The sequence below is a fragment of the Taudactylus pleione genome, unplaced genomic scaffold (genome assembly GCF_031769625.1).
Source record: "Taudactylus pleione unplaced genomic scaffold, aTauple2 ptg000146l, whole genome shotgun sequence".
NCBI classification, from domain to species: Eukaryota; Metazoa; Chordata; class Amphibia; order Anura; family Myobatrachidae; genus Taudactylus; species Taudactylus pleione.
This window is the reverse complement of record NW_028284548.1, coordinates 5,848,479-5,867,872: the sequence shown is the minus strand read 5'-3', so window position 1 is coordinate 5,867,872 and position 19,394 is coordinate 5,848,479. Positions and strand designations below refer to the sequence as shown.

The following is a 19,394-nucleotide window of genomic DNA, read 5'->3' as shown; positions in this document are numbered from 1 at the left end:
TCACTGAATTAGTGTTAAAAAAAAATGTCAGGCAGGATTGCACATTAATATAGAGAAACATACTGTAGGCCTAACTTAACCACTGCAATTACCATTCCTCCTGCATTTCCCTAATTAATAAACTACGAGATGACTAAGGGGCCACTGTATCAAGCTGTTTTTTTGCATAAAATTATGCAGAAACTGCAGTTTCTGCATAATTTTGAGAATTGTTCCTATGTACTAATAGCACAATGCAGGAAATTTCACAGACATCTCCGACAAAGTGCTAATTAGCACTTCAGATCGCAGTCCCCATTATTATCAATGGGGACTACGATCTGGCCCCTATGTACCAAACTCCAAAAAGCGAAGCTTTCAGAGTTTAGCAATGGTAGTTTACACCATCTTCAGATGGTGTAAACTGCTTTAAGCCTATGGAGGCTCCCCCGGCCGGCTCAGGAAGCTGAGACTGTGTGCATGCGCAGTGTCAGCTTCCCCCGGAGAAGTCTTTCACTTCTGTAAAAGACTTCTCTAATTACCGCAACCGCTGTCCCTCCGAGTCCCCTCTGTACATAGCGGGGATGTTTTCATTAATAATAAATAATGAAAATATCCCCTGCGATATGGATATATAGACCGCTAAGTTTCAATGATCTGTACAGCTGAGAACACTGCATTTTAGATTGGACATCAAGGTTGGTGTTAGATCGTGTATATAGAGCATTTTTTAGCTAGAGAAAATGAACAGCTTAGTAGTTACCTCTGTGCATGACACGACGGGAATGCATATGTTCCAGTGCACTGCAAAGCTGCACAAAATATTTCCACACAGTCCTTTCAGGAATTAACCGCTTTTGCTTCTTAAAGTGCTGGGACCAAAATAAAAACACATGTTAAACAGTAGTTCATGGGTATTTCCTTTATTAAAGACAGTTGCATGTCTAAAGCAAACATTGTCAAAATTATCAACAGTGACACATATACCATTTTTGTTTGTTGTAGTGCTCTCCCTTTCCAAGGGAATATACCCTACCAAACCCACAATTGACAGTTCAACTCAAAAGCTCATTAGCAGAGTACAATACGGTGTCTTAGATGCTATAGCTGTTTATGAAGAAAGTATTGTGAAGTGTTACTCTGCTTTATCAATTAATACCACAATTGTCTTTACGTGTGTAGTACAGCTTAATGACCCCCAATGCAGCTCATCCATGCATAATGAAACAAACCACCTTTATGGTGGAGAGCTTGGAGTGCAGTATTAGCTGGGGGAAAAATCCAAAGCAACCACACCTCATAACACAGCAGAGACCCCTCTCCCTTCCCAAACAGTATCAGGCTGGGATATATGCACTCTTTCCTTTGTAGCATTCAGTGCAGGACAGAAGGGAGGCTGGGACTGCAGAATGTTATTAAAGATTACTCGTCATTAACATTTTTCCAATTAAAGTAATTTGTCTTTATATCCAAATGAATCTATCCTGTTCCCTCTGTATAGGGTCTGCCACCACCCTCCTGTTGAGACCCCAATTTTGAATTTAGAAGAGCTAGGCAAGTGTTACTTCCTGTGTTTTTCTAGCTCACCCACAGCCTGACCCCCAACTACCTCACTGACAATCTCAGGCATGCTCACTGTCCTTGTAAACCTGGAGCATGCTATCGTTCTCTACTACGTATCTTAAGGTGCCCACACACATACTGATGTCCTCACGATACGATTTTATGGCCAATTTCCTCATGAACTTTCACGGGAGCTCCCTTGCCGTCGTGATCACGATTTGGAGTTAAAAATGTCCAATCTGACTAAAGATCTATCTTGCAGCCAATGCATTGTATCCCAGATTGACTAATCTGCCCTACAGCACGGCAGATCAGAAGATGCGATGTACGACGAGCGGGGACGCGCATCGGCATCGTGAGTATAAACTCACGATTTGTACTTTTTTTTACCCGATTCGTCGTCACGATTCGTCGAAATTGGCGCTATGTGTGTGGGCACCTTTACAACTCTGGCTACATCTGAGCCGTAGTAACCTGGTGAGGTCTCATCTGAATCACAGAACCCAGGTAGGATCTCATTTTTACATTAGGTAAGCCAACTTGAAATAATGCTGCTGTCCTCGCAGGCTGGGGACAATGCTAGTGAATTATGCTGGAATTTTATTCATATCACTAAACACCAATTTATAGGATTCCAAAAGACCAGCACAGTTTTACTTAATTTTCTGTCTCTGATGTTGAGGGGAGCTTGTCACTGGGTGAAATGATCAGGAGGTACCATACACATTATACAGAATAGTCATTGCACTTCTTGATACAATTTTACATATACAGATGTGTCCTCACTCGACTGCAGTTGTGCCAAACAGCCCCTCTTGGTTCGCCAGGTCCTGTGAGACTGCTAGCACCAGGCGTATTATTTGCATCTAATTTAATATGCAACACTTGTATATCTGTGTACAACTGAGTCGCTCAAACATCGGCGTACAAAGAGCTACGATGCAGCGGCCACGGCTTTTTTCCCACGCCAAGTTCTGTTTACACTCGCTCACGCCAGGCATATCGCGCTGCATGGCGTATTGAGAATAGATGAACAAGGACACATCTGTATAATAACTAAAAGATCTGACATATGTGATATATACAGATGTGTCCTTGCACATCTTTGCTGCAGTCGTACTAAAAAGCCCCTCTCGGCATGCCAGGTACCGTGAGACTGTGCCAGCTCTTGGCAACTTTTTTTTTTTTTGCTAGACTGAAAAAAAAACACAAACTGTTTGTTTTTCTAGTTCACATGCAAAGCACACTTACCCAGGTGTCCTCATTATAAGTGCATACACTGTAGGTTTAAATCCTTTTTATTAGCTTTTAGGTGCACCATATTTGTGCAGATTTTTGTGAGATCTCTTCATTTTTGCTAGTCATTATGTTCATGACTTGATAGGGTAATTGAAGACCAAACATGATAAACCCAGGTAAAGACTGTTGTGTAACACTATCATGAGTTAGCTTCTCCAAAGTGTAAGGTCGTCTAGCTAGTATTTAGAGCAGGGGTGGGGTACCTTTTTCTGCTGAGGGCCATTTTGGTATACAGTATATAACATTATTCGCGAACCCGATGCAGGCCATGCCCCTGCATGTAACATCACGCGAGGCCACAATCGCCGGTGATTATAGCAATTCCCGGGGCATCCTGAGGATGCTCCGGGGAGCTGTAAGGGCAGCTATGTGACTGTCTGAAGCATCCTAAGGACGCTCCAGACAGCACTGCTGCATAGATTCTGGCTGCAAGGTGTCATTCTAGGCACCCTGATAGTCAGATGAGGCTAGCAGAAAAAAGCTCTGCATGCCTTATACAGCCCTCGGGCCTGAGGTACCCCATCCCTGATGTAGAGGATAATGCATGTTCATGTAGTAAGGGAATACAGATTATAGACTCCACTGGGACAGGGACAGATATCAATGCTAAAATAAACTTTTTAAAGCACTGCATAATATACTCTGTAAGGTACTGCATACAGAACTATATAAAAGGCTAATAATAAATTATAGCCACGTTCCACAAATATATTTATTCTTCCATTTTTCCTCCGGTTATCTCTATAGAGAAGATGCCTTGGCCGGCAGTTCTAATCCTGACATTGGCAGCCCGGCAAAAGTGAAGATCCCGATTGTTCATTTTGGTATGTATCGCTAACCTTACTCCCAACCCTAACCCTCCCCCTAAGGGGTGTCTAACCTCTCTCCCAAGTGCCTAACCCTAACCCCCCCTCTAAGTACCTAAACCTAACCCTCCCTTCCCCGCAGCCTAACCCTAAATCTCCCGGGGGGGTGCCTAACCTCCCCCGGGGGGTGCCTAACCCTAACCCCCCCTTCCCCTAGCCTGAACCTAACCCTCCCAAGGGGGTGCCTAACCCTAAGTCCCCCCAGGGAGCCCTAAAACCTTACCCCCCCCTTTGGCTGTCCGCGCCCGGCTTACCTTCGTTCAGTATGCCGGGCTCCCGGCGTAGGTCTAATAACAGGCGTCAGGATTTTGACACCTATCATTAGTACCTTGCCGGGATGAGACAGTCGGGAAGCTGGCGGTAGGCACTTAGACCGTCGGCTTCCTGACTGCATCCCGATTATAGGGCAAGGATGCAGTTTTTTCTTTTACATACAAAGATTTTCAAAAGAAAAAAAAAAACTGGTTCAAATCAAGCTGCCCACAGGGATCATTACTGGGCATGGTGGAAGATTTATTCTTAGGATGGCCGCTACTAGACCTCGAGTACGGTTGGAGCAATTGAACCATTTGAACAAATACCCTTCTGTTGACTCTCAGGTTAAGCACCATTGTCGCCCCCTTTAGTAAGCAGCACGGTTATGAGGAGTTTATAACAGGAAAGTGATACAGAGTTTAAGGAGAACCTGGAGCAAACAACTGCATATTATGTGAGAGAAAAATTCTAAAAGGGTATTTTACCTTTGTTCAAGTAAATGTCAATTAACCAAAACAAAGCACTGATTGCTATAATTTTTCATTTGCAAACTGCTCCATTGGCTTTGAAAATTAGGTTTACAAAAAAAGTTTAAAAAATTCACAAATACACAAGTTTATCTTAACATTTAAAATTGACCAACCCTCATTTCTAGAAGACTAATTTTCAAGGCAGAACTGTAAGGTAATTTTGCAGTTCTTTGCCATTTTTGTTTAGGAAAGGGAAATACTGTATTAGTCTTGTTATATTTGTATATATTCTTGTTTTGGTTTATTTTATAAAGTTTCAGTAATGAAAACTTTCAAAGACTCCTGTGACACCAGGTGAGCTCAAATATATTCCTAGAAAATCCCTATGGTTCTGTGCCGTTGACAAGTTTACATTGAATTATACTAACTTATACTCCAGGCAAAATATTTCTGTGCATGACATGAAAATTAAATAGATATATAACTTGTAATCTCTTCACCACAGACATACAACAAACCTGATTTTTCTAAACTACATTTGCACATCAGAGGGTGTTTGATGTCAATAAGATGGAGATCAGCTTGTTAACATATGCATGTATGAGTGATCAGCTCATTATCTACCGCCTTCTATAAGCAAACATGCGCAAGCACATATGCAAACACAAAATCAAACCAATTGTAGGTTATACATAACTTTTACACATATCTGAATGCAAACTAATTTTGTAGTTTGATTTAAAAAAATATTTTATTTGGCCAGCATTATAAATTGTAAATTATAAACATTCTATATAAATGTAATTTATATTCTGAAAGCTTTTTTTCTCCTAGATTTCTGTTTTTTTCAAGCACTGCTCCAGAAAAAGGTAAAAATGAACTGTATACTGCCCATAGGCAGAATGTAGTAAAATAACAGTATTTGCCTCCGGCTTCCCCATAGTCCATTCATGCGGCAGTACCGCAGAATTTCCGGCATTTATGTTCTCTCTGTACCTCACCAAGTAGAAGCAAGGCACAAGTTTAAAAAATTAATGTATGGTCTTGCTCTCTATATACAGCTTACAGAACAGGAGAGGTGGCACTCATTTTTTAACGAATGTTGCCGAAGTTTGTTTCATGTAATCAGCACAACGTAACCACTTATCTTTCGAATAATTATATCATACATGATCAAAAAAACAAAACAAAACTATATTAAAAAAAGATAAGGCTTTACATACATATATACACGCACACACTATATATATATATATATATATATACATATATATACTCTATGCATGTGTACATATAAGTGTGTTTATGTATGTGTGTGTATATATATATATATATATATATACACACACACACACACACACACAAACACACACATATATACTGTATTTATTTGTACATGTGTTCATGTATGTGTATATATATATATATATATATATATATATACACACACTCATACATACATAAACACACATATATATATGTACACACTTTTTTTTTTTCGAGGTGAGATACTGAGGAGTCAAAAGAGACTCCAATTGGTATCATCAGAGGCCCAACTGTACTGGCTTAAAAGCAGAGATTCAGCAATAAAAATGTGTTCTGCTGCCATCTATAGAAGAGTTTTAGAAATGCCCCTACACGAACACTAAGCAGAAATAATGAAAGCGATGAAGCAGGGGGAATGGTGGGAAGATGGTTTCCATTTGCATATATAAAATTTGAGAACACACACTTATATTAAATTAAACAAAAAAAAAACTATATGTAAAAGAGGTTGTGAAATCTATTTCTGACAATTTCCTCACCTTTATCATTCTAGATAGGTCCCCAGCATCTGCCAGTTCCAAGACTATGTTCAATTCGTTATCCTCAATGAACGAAGCATAATATTTAATTACGTTTGGATGGTTCAGTTGCTGAAAACAAAGAAAAAACTTATTTGAATAAACCAAGGGAGATGCTTTATAAGGAGATATCACAATCAAATATTATAAAGGACACAATCAAATATTATAAATCACAGTACATCAATAACATGGATAAACATAACATGTTATATTATGTTAGTGAGGTTGGTAAACAATTTAACTATCTTTACATGGATTACTAAATGAATGCATCATTTTTTTTAAAAGTTAACAATTCCCATATTACCTTGCAGAGTAAAGAAATGTGATGAAAAGATAAACTAAAAGTAGCAATACCCATTTATCTACAATTGACAAATATTCAAGATCAAATTGGACTTTCCTAGAAAAGTCAAAGCTTAAAAAAAAAAAAAAAAGTAGACAAAAATTACACTTGCTATGCAAAGGTATTTCCAGTTCTTGAAACTTGTGTACTTCGGTTCTTCTGCATGTGCAACGTTACATCACCTATAGTGAGAAAATGCTGTAATCAGCATTTTCCCTGTGTCACGATCCCAGTGTTTATCTACAGTTATTTTGAAATGAGATCTAGTAGCAATAAAAATAAAAGAAATTAAAAAAAAAAAGGAAAAGAAGAAACTGAGCGGGATCAAAACCAGGGTTGGCTGGTTTAAATCAAATGGATTTAATGAAAAAGAAAAAAAAACACTTTTTTTTATGGTGTGACTACAGGCACGTTTCTTAATAGAAAAGTATATTATAAGGGAATATCCCTGGTATTATTCCACATTCTTAGTGCTTGTGGTCATCATTTCAGTGAGCTGAACCAATACACTAAATTCACACACAGAAAAATAGGGCAGATGGGAGGGTGAAGCAGATCAGAGAGGTACTAAATCTGCCCAGCATCAGCTAAGACTCCACAAACTCCTCCCCTAACAGTTCTATAGGACAGGAGAAAACCACAACTAACATTCTCAATCTTAAAGGGTACACAAGTCCAACACATTAAAGAGGCAATACACAGAGAAACACCTCATTGTATAATCTCCTTCATTTATTTTAATTCAAATCCTTCACTCTTACTGAGTTGAGTGGAAAAAAGAAAAACACAGAGCCTGATTCAGCAAGGATCGCTGATGCGATCGTGGCAGCAAGCGCGTAAGCAGTTCTGTTGCGAAATTATGCAAATGACTGAGATCTCAATGTCGCCACAGCACAACATAAAGACGCCCACTTCCTTTTACTCCCCACCGCAATACCTTGCAAGTCTGCCAAAACATTGGTACCATTGAGTACAGGGGCGTTTTAAGAGAGGAGGGGGCACGTGTGCACTCCCCGTGCAGGGTCCCCTCCTCTCTCCCCGGTGGCCGGCAGCCGACTGACGCGGCTGGTCAGCCACCTGAGAATTCGTAGACTCCGGGCACTAGAGTGTGCCCGGAGTCTACTGCGCATGCGCAGAACAATGAAAAAATGTCCACGGCGGCCATTTTCCGGTGTTCTAAGCAGCGCTGACACCCGACGCGGGACAACGGACGGGTGAGTTTAAAATAATATGGGTGCAGGATGTGCAGTGCGGGGCCCCCTAGACCCGGGGGCCCTGCACACACTGCACCCATTATAGATACCCCACTGATTGAGTACCATCGTAGCCTCCCACACAATTAAGGCAGGTCAGACCTTACCCAGAAATTGGTAAACTTCCTGTACGCAGCTAGAGCTCATGCTGCGTATGCCGACACTGTGGCTAATTTTTGCATGCCGCTGTAACTGCGTTGAAACACACTGGCACGCCTGCGTTTCTCCGACCACCCCGCCCCCTCATCACCCCCAAACAGTACTTCCTGTCAATCACTCTGCAATTGGTCCGCGTAGTCACTGCGATCACAGTTATTGGCTCGTGCACTGCGATGCACAGAAGGCAACAATCGACCAGGTGCGTGCGTTTTTACACTTGCGATCCTTGCTGAATCAGGCCCTCAGTCTGGCGCTTTTGTGGAGATAAAAAAAATCCTAATAACTTTGGATCGTTAATGTTAGAAAGCATTAAATCGTGGTTGATCAAAGTTTCTAATATATAGAAATGTTTCATAGTATTAATATAATAAGCAGGATTCAATTCTTTTCATTAAAAAAAATAATGCAAAAAAAAAAAAACCTGTTTTATAAAAAATAAAAAAACACTTTTTTTTTCCAACCCTGTTCAAAACAATAACACACTATACAATGTGTGACCCAGATGTGATGTAACGATACATTGCGCACGCCGTACACACTGCACGATCCGGTGTTATAGGTCGTTACATACTGCATATAACAGCACTGAATCGTTCTATCTGCCGTGCAAAACAGCAGATGGGATGATGCAGTGAGCAATGGATCGGGCATACACGCTAAACCTTGTGTATGATATATCGTTATGATCCGTGTCGGAACGATACATTGTGTAGTGTGTACCCAGCTTATGATGCAGAATACTTGAGACACTCTGTGACAGTGATAACGCACAGAGGAAGAATGGAGGCTGTACAATCCATGTCAATCTATATCTATATTCATTACAGTTCACATACCTCTGCAAGATTTGGAAACAACAAAAAAAGAAACTGCTCATTATTTAGGTTGGTCTTTAAAAGTCTTGTTCCCTTAAACACCAGCCTCCCTCACCTGCTCTTGGCCTATGAAGACACTGTTTGGTCTGGTCACATTTCAACATCAATGCCAGTAATTTATGTTTGGTGAAAGAGCCAGAGCATTGCTGCGCCTGGAGGCGCAATGGATTCACATATTGAACACTGTGACCAAATTTGAACTTAATGAATCTCTGTCACTTAGTTGCCTATAATATTCTTGGTTGTACGCTAACTTGTCTTGTTGTCCCTAGTTACCTGTTGAGCACTTGTTGCTCAGGTTTTCGTATCTATTATACATAATAAATTATTGCATTATTGGTATCAACTGTCTGTGTTTTACAGCCATATCTATATAACACACTCATCTTTATTCCATATATATTTTTTCCTTACAGATTACTCTGCTGGAGTTATAGATATATTACCTCACATAGCCCTGGGATAGTCTTGGTTTGGTTGTGACCCTCACATGAGATAGAGGCACTAGGGTCATGTTGGGTGTTGTACATCTTGATGTTATTTGTTTATCGATGTGATTTTTTATTTCATATAAATTCAATGTATTGGCCATGTCTTGCATGGTTTCTTACATTGTGGTGCCGCCGTGCACCATTATAAAGCCGTCTCCATGGACAGTGTTTAAGAGGGTTTCCAAGGAGACGTTTCAGGTATGCTTCACTGATGTCAGAAAATTGCGCCGTCTCGCGGCTGACGTAATCGGGAGTGGCGTTGCTGGTCTGTCAGAATAGTTCACTGAGGGATATTTAAGGTAAGGGTGTTGTACTTGTTATTAATGCCTGATGACGGTTTTTTATTAAAACTGAAACATTGCTATAACAGCCTGCTTATATGAGTCTTCTTAAAGTCCGCTTGTGATGGGTGCTTCATTTTTGTTTCCCCTATTTCAAATAAAAAAAAGCAAATTATATTTGGCCTAACTGATCATTCCATTTCTTTGTACAACTGGAGTTATCCATAAAAAATTGAAATTATCACATAAACTTGATTTGTTCATCTACTGTACACTTGGGAATTTAGTATAAAATATATGAAAGAGATATTAAAGTCACAATATGAGCTTTCAAATAGGCACTACACAATTAGCCCAAAATGGAGGAATGATCCCAAGAAGAGTGAGATTTTGATATCAATAAGTCCGTGTCTCGCATGCATCTCATATTAGTTCCTCACTAGTGACTTCACTACCAATTTTAACATTATCACTTTTATCTTTAATTTATTATTTGCCATATCCAAGTACATAAATAAAATTAGTGAAAAACATTTTCCCCAAATAAGTGTTTAAAAAATATAAGTGTGACCAATAAGTCAATTTTCATGCAGTTTGTTTGTTATTGTTCCCCGCTGATGCCATAAAATAATTTTGTACTATTTTTAATTTTTCAATAGAATAGCTTTTAAATGGTTTTAAAAATACTTATGTTATTACATTTTAATCACCTTTGCTATTGATGGTTTTCGTGGTCTTATGATGAGGTTACTTTGGTACTTATCGCAGGAATATACACTTCTCTAATTTGAATTTGTATTAAGAAATTCTGGTGAAAAGTCCATTATTATCATCATAACAAAAATTGATAATTTTCACTTCAAAAATACAATTAATAATACATCTGACCCTAAAATACAGCACAAATAATTTGGATATTGCTGTGTTCATATGTTTCACACAGGAAAGGACAGAAGATACTGTACATCAATTTCAGGGGCTATTAGGGACAGACTCTTCTACAAAGTCTTGAGTTATAATGGACCTGCAAGGGATTTCAAGGCAAGAAGTGGATAGTTTTGGCGTTTAAATGATGACATGGGATTATGCAAGTAGCTATTAACCAATGTATCTTAATAGAGATAAACGGATATAACCCAGAGCTGCTACAAAATACACTGGAACAAAACATTTGGCTGTAAAAATTATAAACAAAATTTAAGCGTTTCAAGCAGATGAAGGATTGTGTGATCAAAACTGCCTCAAAAGCTGAAACCACTCTTCATTGGTAAGTGAAAAAGTTCCTGCGCTACTTTAACCACGAAAATATGAACCCGCTAGCCCTCATTTATAACAGCAAATATTTGTGGATGACGTTGGACATATTTAAAGAATGGTTTCCTAAGCATTTTGTTCTATGTAACAATAAAAATGCTTGCTAAATATATTAAGATGCACACATATAAAAGCAGCCTTGGGGTGGTATACCTCTGGGTGTCAGGCAACCCAGACAATTAAAATATAACAATAAAACTGTAGTAGACTACCCTCTGGTGCTAGTAAAATCGGTAGTAAGGAGAGAGCGGGTAAAACTGTACTTTTGTTTGACCGGCAATGGTGACCCAGTAGCAGCAAAAACATGCAATATAAAATAGAGAAAAAGAACAAAATAGTGCAATACTCCTAAAAGGGTAATTCCTTATTTACTAGATGAAGGTAAAAAAAGATAGTTGTATTACTATTAGCTTAGAAGCAATAATATACAATAAATAACTGTTGAAAAATAAGCTCTTTTAAGAGCACAACATATTAAATGATAGACAAATATATAAAAATGTCTGTTATGGACCCGTACCGGAGGTTGATGAGATAAACAGTGTGGTTTTTGCAAGCAGGGGGTTCCGGAATTACCCCTGCGTGACAAACTATTAGAGGTGCCTCTGGATCGGGGACTGGTTCCACAGCTGCAATGTCCTGACGCGTTTCGAGCTACATGCTCTTATTCAAAAGGGATGCATGCTGTTCTAACTGTGCCTCTAGTTATGCTGCTGGAATGTTGCCCGTTTTCGTCACTTCCGGTTGTTGTTGGGTTGGGACTTCCGGTTTTCCCGAAGCCGGAAGTTGTCGTCGATCTAGCCGTCGGACCGGAAGTCTCTTATCGGGAGTGCGCTGCGTCTTTATGAAGCCCTTTGAGGTAGAGTAGTGGTATCTCCAAGTCGACGTTAGTTTGCATGAAGATCCTATTCTGAGAATTTTGGAGTCTTTAAAGTTTATATGATCAAACCTGACAAGGAAGTGATGCAACTTCCAGTTTCCCGGTTTTCAGTTTTTTGGAGGGAAGCATGTGGCAGAAAGAGGTTTTGAGATTCCATATTGTCCTTAGGTGTAAATTTTGATAGGGATACAAATGCAAGATATTAGTAAACAAAAAGACACATAAAAAATGTGCAATTCCTTAAAAATATGGCTTTAAAAGTCACTATAAAAATAAGCAATACAATAATTAAAAAAAGGGGAATGGATAAAAACTGTAAAAAATGGTTTAAAATATATAAAAACCAGCATTTATAAAAAAACATTGTAGCTCAAAATCCTTGTTTAAGCCATCTGGATGAATGGTTTTCAAAGTATGGATCCATCTCACGTCGCTTTTTGCCCATAGGGATTCTTGGTCTCTATTTTTCCAAGTTGCCTTAACATGTTGGATACCTATGAAGTTTTTTTATGTGATCAATAGATCTCAGATGTTCCCCCAATCTTGTTGTCAGTGATCTTGTCGTACGGCCGATATAAAATAATTCACAGGAACATTCATTTAAGTAGACTATGTAGATAGTGTGATATGTGATGAAGTCTTTCACATGGTACTTTTTTCCTTTTACGTTGAATTCTACTATTTTAGAGGTTTGACTTTTCACCATTTTACACATGGCACAATTGCCACATCTATGGAAACCTTTGGCTCTCACTGGGTTAGTATTAAATTTAAGGGCGCTGTGGACAAGTAAGCTTTTAAATTCTCAGCTCGATGATAAATAAAACTGGGATTAGGAGGTTTAACTGAAGATAAAAGCTGATCTTTCTTTAAAATGTGCCAATGCTGTTTAAAAACGTTTTCAACCTGGGTATGGTGTCTTCCATATTGCATGATAAAAGCCCATTCTTTGTTGGTTTTTGGTTTCTGGGTCTTTGGTATTAAAAGCAAATTTTTATCTGTATTTAGTACTTCAGTTATCACTGTTTCTATTTTCTCTTCCTCAAAACCTCTAGTAAAAAAGTTTCTTTCCATAGTTGCAAGTTGTTGGTTGCAAATTGAGTTATCACTGCAATTTCTTCTAACTCTTAGAAATTGGCTCCTGGGAACTACTTCCAACCATCTTATTCAGGTGCTCACTTTCTTTTTCAATATAGCTGTTTGTATCTGTTGGTTTTTTGAAACATATTGTTTGGAGTTTGTCATTTTTCGATGTAGATTGTATTAGGTTGAGGAAATTTGTTTCTTTCTTGGTACTGTTAAAAGTGAATTTGATATTCAATGTGTTGGTATTTATTATAGAACAGAAATTATTGAGTGCTTCTTCTGTTCTTTTCCAGAAAAAGAGAATATCGTTGATGTAGTGATGCCAGGGCACCAGGTTCGCCTCCCAAGGGTTGTTATGCCATATGTTGTATTCTTCTCATTTGGCGAGAAAAAGATTGGCATAACTGGGGGCAAACCTGGTGCCCAATGCTGTACCAATTGGTTTTATGTAGTAGTCGCCGTTAAAAAAAAAGTAGTGCTTGTTGTGAAGAATGAAATGCATGTCTTCTTTTAAAAATGAGATTTTCTGTTTATCCAGTTCAGTTTGATCTAAAAAGCATGATGTTGCTTCGAGTCCCTCTGTGTGATCTATAATTGTATATAAGGAGGTTATGTCTGCTGACACCATGATCATATCTGCTTGCCTTGTCATATTTTGTATTTTTGATGAGGGTGTCAAGTGGTGTCCCTCAGATATGATCTAGTTTTTGTGACAATTGGCTGCAGAAAAAGTCGATATATGCAGAGAGACTGCTGGTTAGGCTATCAATCCCCACAACGATGGGTCTACCCGGTGGATTTTGGTAATTATTGTGGATTTTTGGCAAAATGCAGATCGTACGGGAAAGAGGATTTGGAGAGATGAGAAAATCTTTTTCTTCTTTTTTTTTCGAGTATTTTATTCTATTAATTTACTAAGAGAGTTACTGATTCTGCTGGTTGGATCGTTTCTTAGTTTGGAATATGTATCGTTCTGAAGTTGCCTTTGGATCTCTGGACCTCATTCAGAGTCGGTCGTTATGGCCGCACGGTCGTACGCCACCGATGTTCACTAAACTGCGCATGCGTAAAATTCGCAATGTGTGTGCGCAAACTAGGTATTACGATCAGAAATTGCTCTCTCCTTCAACTTGGCCAGGTCGTTAGTTTGAGTGACAGGATGAGGCGTTTGTGGGTGGTAAAAGGGGAAGGTACTTGTGAATGGGGGAGTGGAGATCCGAACACAGGCGTGCCTGACTATGCAAACGGTGTTTTATGGGAGTGCATAATTAACTAAGTAGTGTCATGGCACACGTGACATAGGAGGTTTTTACACTGACTTGATCGTAGTGCTTAAGAGAGGGTATGGTCAACCTTAAGGTCTACGAGCAGCTCCGATGGTTCCCGATGGTCTCGATTAATCCTTACATGCCCGGAGATGACGTGTAATGGGAACGAGAAGGGGGCGTATTTTTAGTCTTACGGCGCATCCTCCCATCGCTCATCCAGCTAACGATCCCATCTTAACGACGCAACTTGCGAGCGCTTCATTTGCATATCTGGCCTCTTTTACCTTACGACCGTGCGGCCGCAACGACCGACTCTGAATGAGGTCCTCTCTCTCATAATAGGTTTTATCCATGAAGACGATCCCACCTCTTTTTTTCGTATTTGTTCCATCTCATCTAGTACTAGTTTTGTGAAGCTTTCTATAAAATTGCTTTTTATAGGGGATGGATAGAATGAGGACTTCTTTATAAAGGGATGTTTTTCTGTTCCTTTTTTGAGGTTGCTGCATTAGAAATAATTTAAGTGATTTTTCTGATGTATTTAATCAATAAAAGGCTTTGAAATAATTCATCCCTCAGGTGGGGGGCAAATTTAAAGCCTTTTTGAAGGACTATTTCTTCATATGTTGATGGTGTTCTTGTGCCGAGGTTAAAAATTCTACATGTTTCTTTCTCTTGTGTATTTGTTGTTTGTTTCTTCTTCGGTAGATTCCTCTTCTTGTTCTTTTTATTTCCTACCCCTCCTCTTTTCTCTTTTTTGGTTTTACTTTTAAGTGATTCTACCTTCTCACGGTTCTTCTCCCACCCCTGAAAAAAGACGACATGTCTCTTGACTTGGTAGCTGCTTCTTCCAGTGGTCTATATCCGTTTGAAGTGAAGGTCTGGTTTGGGTTTCAGTTCTATATTGTTTTCTTGTTGTATATCTTGGTGTGTACCATTCTTCTTGATGTTTGGGTTCATGTCTCCTGTTTCTTTGGAGAGCGTGATTAAAAGTTGTTAATTTTTTTTAAATTTCCTCCAAGTTGACCCCTGTATTGGTACTCTTTATGATTGTGCTATCTTTTAGGGGTTTGTGGAAGATATTCTCTCTCTCGTAACCTGTGATCTTTTTTCTTTGATGGTGATCTGCTATGTTCCCTTCTTGTTTCTTGCTGTTTTTTTTTTTTTTTTGGTTTAAAGAAAATTAAATCTCGTTGAAATTTACACCATTTCATGTTTATAAAGTCCCACAAATTGTTTGATTTTTTTCTAATTCTACACATACTTCTGTGTCTTCGATTGGGTGGATCAATGCTTGAAGAATTTCAATCTTTTCATTTAGAGTTTTTCTTCTTTCAATAAGGATTTAGTCGTTGAGTTCAAAAGAACAGTTGTTAAGTATTTTTTCCCATCTTTTTGTAAAATATTCAGATGCTTTGCTAAAGGTTGGTGCTTTTTTTTCATCAGTAGACCTTTGGGTACTATATTTTTCGAGAGCAGCTATTTCCCACCAACGTCTATTTTCTGGAATAGGGGGTGCCTAACCCTAACCTCCCCCGAGGGTGCCTAGCCCTAACCCCCGCTTCCCCTAGCCTAAACCTAACCGCCCAGGCGGGTGCCTAACCCTAAGTTCCCCCTGGGAACCCTAAACCTAACCCTCCCCCCCGCGGCTATCCGCACTCAGCGTCCCTTTGATTGGGATGCCACGCTCCTGGCGTATATGTCTAATGACAGGCGTCGGCATATCGACGGCTGTCTTTAGACCCATGCCAGGATATGACAGTCGGGAAGCCGGCTGATGGGATTAGGTCCGCCGGCTTCCTGACTGCATACCCTTTTATCCATTCCCCTTTTTGATTAACTATTTTATTGTTTCAATAACATCATATTATAGCATCACTTCCTTGTCAGGTTTGAGCATATAAACTTTAAAGACTCCAAAATTCTCAGAATAGGATCTTCATACAAACTAATGTCGACTTAGACATACCACTACTCTACCTCAAAAGGCTCTATAAAAGGCATAGCGCACTCCTGATAAGAGACTTCCAGTCCGACGGCTAGATCTAAGACTACTTCCGGTTTCTGGGAAAACCGGAAGTCCCAACCCCGCAACAACCAGAAGTGACAAAAACGGGCGCCATTCCAGCAGCATAAATAGAGCCACAGTTAGAACAGCATGCCTCACTTTTGAAAAAGAGCATATAGCTCGAAAAGCGTCAGGCCGTTGCATACTGTGGAACCAGACCACGATCCAGTGGTACCTCTAACAGTTAGTCACGCAGGCGTAATTCCGGAACCCCCTGCTTGCAAAAACCGGTACGGGTCCATAACTACAGACATTTTTATATATTTGTGTCTATCATTTCAAATGTTGTGCTCTTAAAAGCTTATATTTCAACACTGTTATTTATAGTATATTATTGCTTCTAAGCTTATTGTTTTATTACTATCTTTTTTATCTTCATCGAATAAATAAGGAATTACTCTTTATATCAGCATTGCACTATTGTGTTTTTTTTCTCTCTATTTTATATCGCATGTTTCTGCTGCTACTGGGTCACCATTGCAAAAGTACAGTATTACCCTCTCTCTTCTTACTACTGCCAGAGGAACTCTACTACTGTTTTATTGTTATATTTTGTGCTGTGTGTTCAGGCCCTCATGAGGCAAATTTATCTTGGGCCAAAGGCAACCCTTCTTGACGGCTGCTTTGTGTATTCTTCCATTGAAACTCTTGTCGCCAAAGATGCAAAATTCAAGGCAAGCTACATACCAGCCTCCAAAATACATCTGCTGGACCAAGGAAGAATTTCCACTCTCAATTACTGAAAGCTCGTGGTGAAGAAGATTGTGAAAGAGAAGAACAAAGTGGTGAAGGAGCTCAGGACCTCATTCAGAGTCGGTCGTTGCGGCCGCTCGGTCGTACGCCACCGATGTTCGCTAAACTGCGCATGCGTAAAATTTGCAATGCGTGTGCGCAAACTAGCTATTACGATCAGAAATTGCTCTGTCCTTGAACACAGCCAGGTCGTTAGTTTGAGCGACAGGATGAGGCATTTGTGGGTGGTAACAGGGGAAGGTGCTTGTGAACGGGGGAGTGGAGATTCGAACGCAGGCGTGCCTGACTATGCAAACGGTGTTTTATGGGAGTGCATAATTAACTAAGTAGTGTCATGGCACATGTGACATGGGAGGTTTTTACACTGACTTGATCGTAGTGCTTAAGAGAGGGTATGGTCAACCTTAGGCTCTACGAACAGCTCCGATGGTTCCCAATGGTCTCAATTAATCCTTATATGCCCGGAGATGACGTGTAATGCGAACGAGAAGGGGGCGTATTTTTAGTCTTATGGCCGCATCCTCCCCTCGCTCGTCCAGCTAACGATCCCATCTTAACGACGCAACTTGCAAGCGCTTCATTTGCATATCCGGCCCCTTTTACCTTACGACCGAGCGGCCGCAACGACCGACTCTGAATAAGGTCCTCAATCTCCACTGTGTGTTCAAATGGGAGAAAAAAGCATAAAATTATATAACCCAACCCACTACTGAGAAATGTATGGAATGTGGCCTGAAAGCAGCTTTCAAACGAGTCAAACTTCCAGGTGGAGGTCGTGATGAAGTTTTTATAGAACAGTAAGCTGATGATTCAGAAGTATTCTACAAGACTTTGCTGTTGTTGACAAGTAGCAATAACTTGGATCAGTGGGTAGACATTGATGACCAGATGGCCAACTTATGGAAATGTCTGACAAAAAGATTGCTGAACATAGTGTTATGTCCAATTCTTCCACAAAAGATGCAAGAGAGGACGAGGGACCAGATCAACCACCCTCAAAGGTGGTTGAAGCAGTTCAAGCACTTGGTATGAGGTGGTTAGAAACTCAAAAGGTAGATTACCTAAAAATTCTATAGCTGCAGTTAATCATCAACTTAACCGGAATAAAAGATAAGATGTGAAAGATATGGATATTACATAGTTATAAAAAAAAAAAAAAGAACTCCATAAACAATCATGTCCTCATGCAAGACACTGAATGTGTTTTAGCAATGCCAAAATGTGTACACGGCTCTTCAAAACATTATTGTATTTAACTGCTACACACGGCTTAAATTTTCATTGTGTTATATTCATTTAGGTGCGACAAGTACAAACCCAAGAGGAACTTTCCAATAGACCTAAAGCTGTTATTGCATCAAAATGTGATTCTACCAAAGACTAGATTGCAGCTGTTAAACACTTATGCAAATCAGTATTTCTCAGCATTTATTTTAACTAAAATCATCATGTAAGAGCCTACTTGATCGCTATTTATATATATATATATATATATATATATATATACATATACACACACACACACACACACACACACACACACACACACACACACACACACACAGTGCCTTGCAAAAGTATTCATCCCTCCTTGGCTTTTTACCTTTTTTATTACATTACAACATGTTATTTATTTATTTAATCTGAATTTTATGTGATGGATCTGCACAAAAAGCCTAATTTGGTGAAGTGAAATGAGAAAAATATATATAAAAAATTATCTTTATAAATAAAATTCTGAAAATTGGCATGTGCAGCAGAGACTGGTGTATCTGTGCATGTGACCACAATAAGCCATACACTCCATAGAGCTGGGCTTTATGGAAGAGTGGCCAGAAAAAAGCCATTACTTAGTGATAAAAATAAGAAGACACGATTTGAGTTTGCCAAAAGGCATGTGGGCGACTCCCCAAATGTATGGAGGAAGGTGCTCTGGTCAGATGAGACTAAAATTGAACTTTTCGGCCACTAAGGAAAACGCTATGTCTGACGCAAACCCAACACATCCCATCACCCCAAGAACACCATCCCCATAGTGAAACATGGTGGTGGCAGCATCATGCTGTGAGGATGTTTTTCAGCAGCAGGGATTGGGAAACTGATTTGAGTCGAGGGAAAGATGGATGGTGCTAAATAGAGGGATATTCTTGAGCAAAACCTGTTTCAGTCTGCCTGTGATTTGAGACTGGGATGGAGGTTCACCTTCCAGCAGGACAATGACCCGAAGCATACTGCTAAAGCAATACTCGATTGGTTTAAGGGGAAACATTTAAATGTGTTGGAATGGCCTAGTCAAAGCACAGATCTCAATCCAATTGAGAATCTGTGGTCAGACTTGAAG

At 39.5% G+C, this 19,394-nt stretch overlaps 1 protein-coding gene across 2 annotated transcripts in view; it reads right to left on the bottom strand.

The window, feature by feature from the left end:
• NEK7 (NIMA related kinase 7) overlaps window positions 1-19,394 on the bottom strand; it is a 174,107-nt gene that overhangs the window by 36,846 nt on the left and 117,867 nt on the right. For both annotated transcript variants that reach the window (XM_088474075.1, XM_088474076.1), the window contains 2 exons: window positions 6,238-6,348; window positions 743-851 (listed from right to left, as the gene is read on the bottom strand). In XM_088474075.1, coding sequence (XP_088330201.1) covers window positions 743-851; window positions 6,238-6,348 — 220 coding nt within the window. The remainder of the gene's footprint in view (window positions 1-742; window positions 852-6,237; window positions 6,349-19,394) is intronic.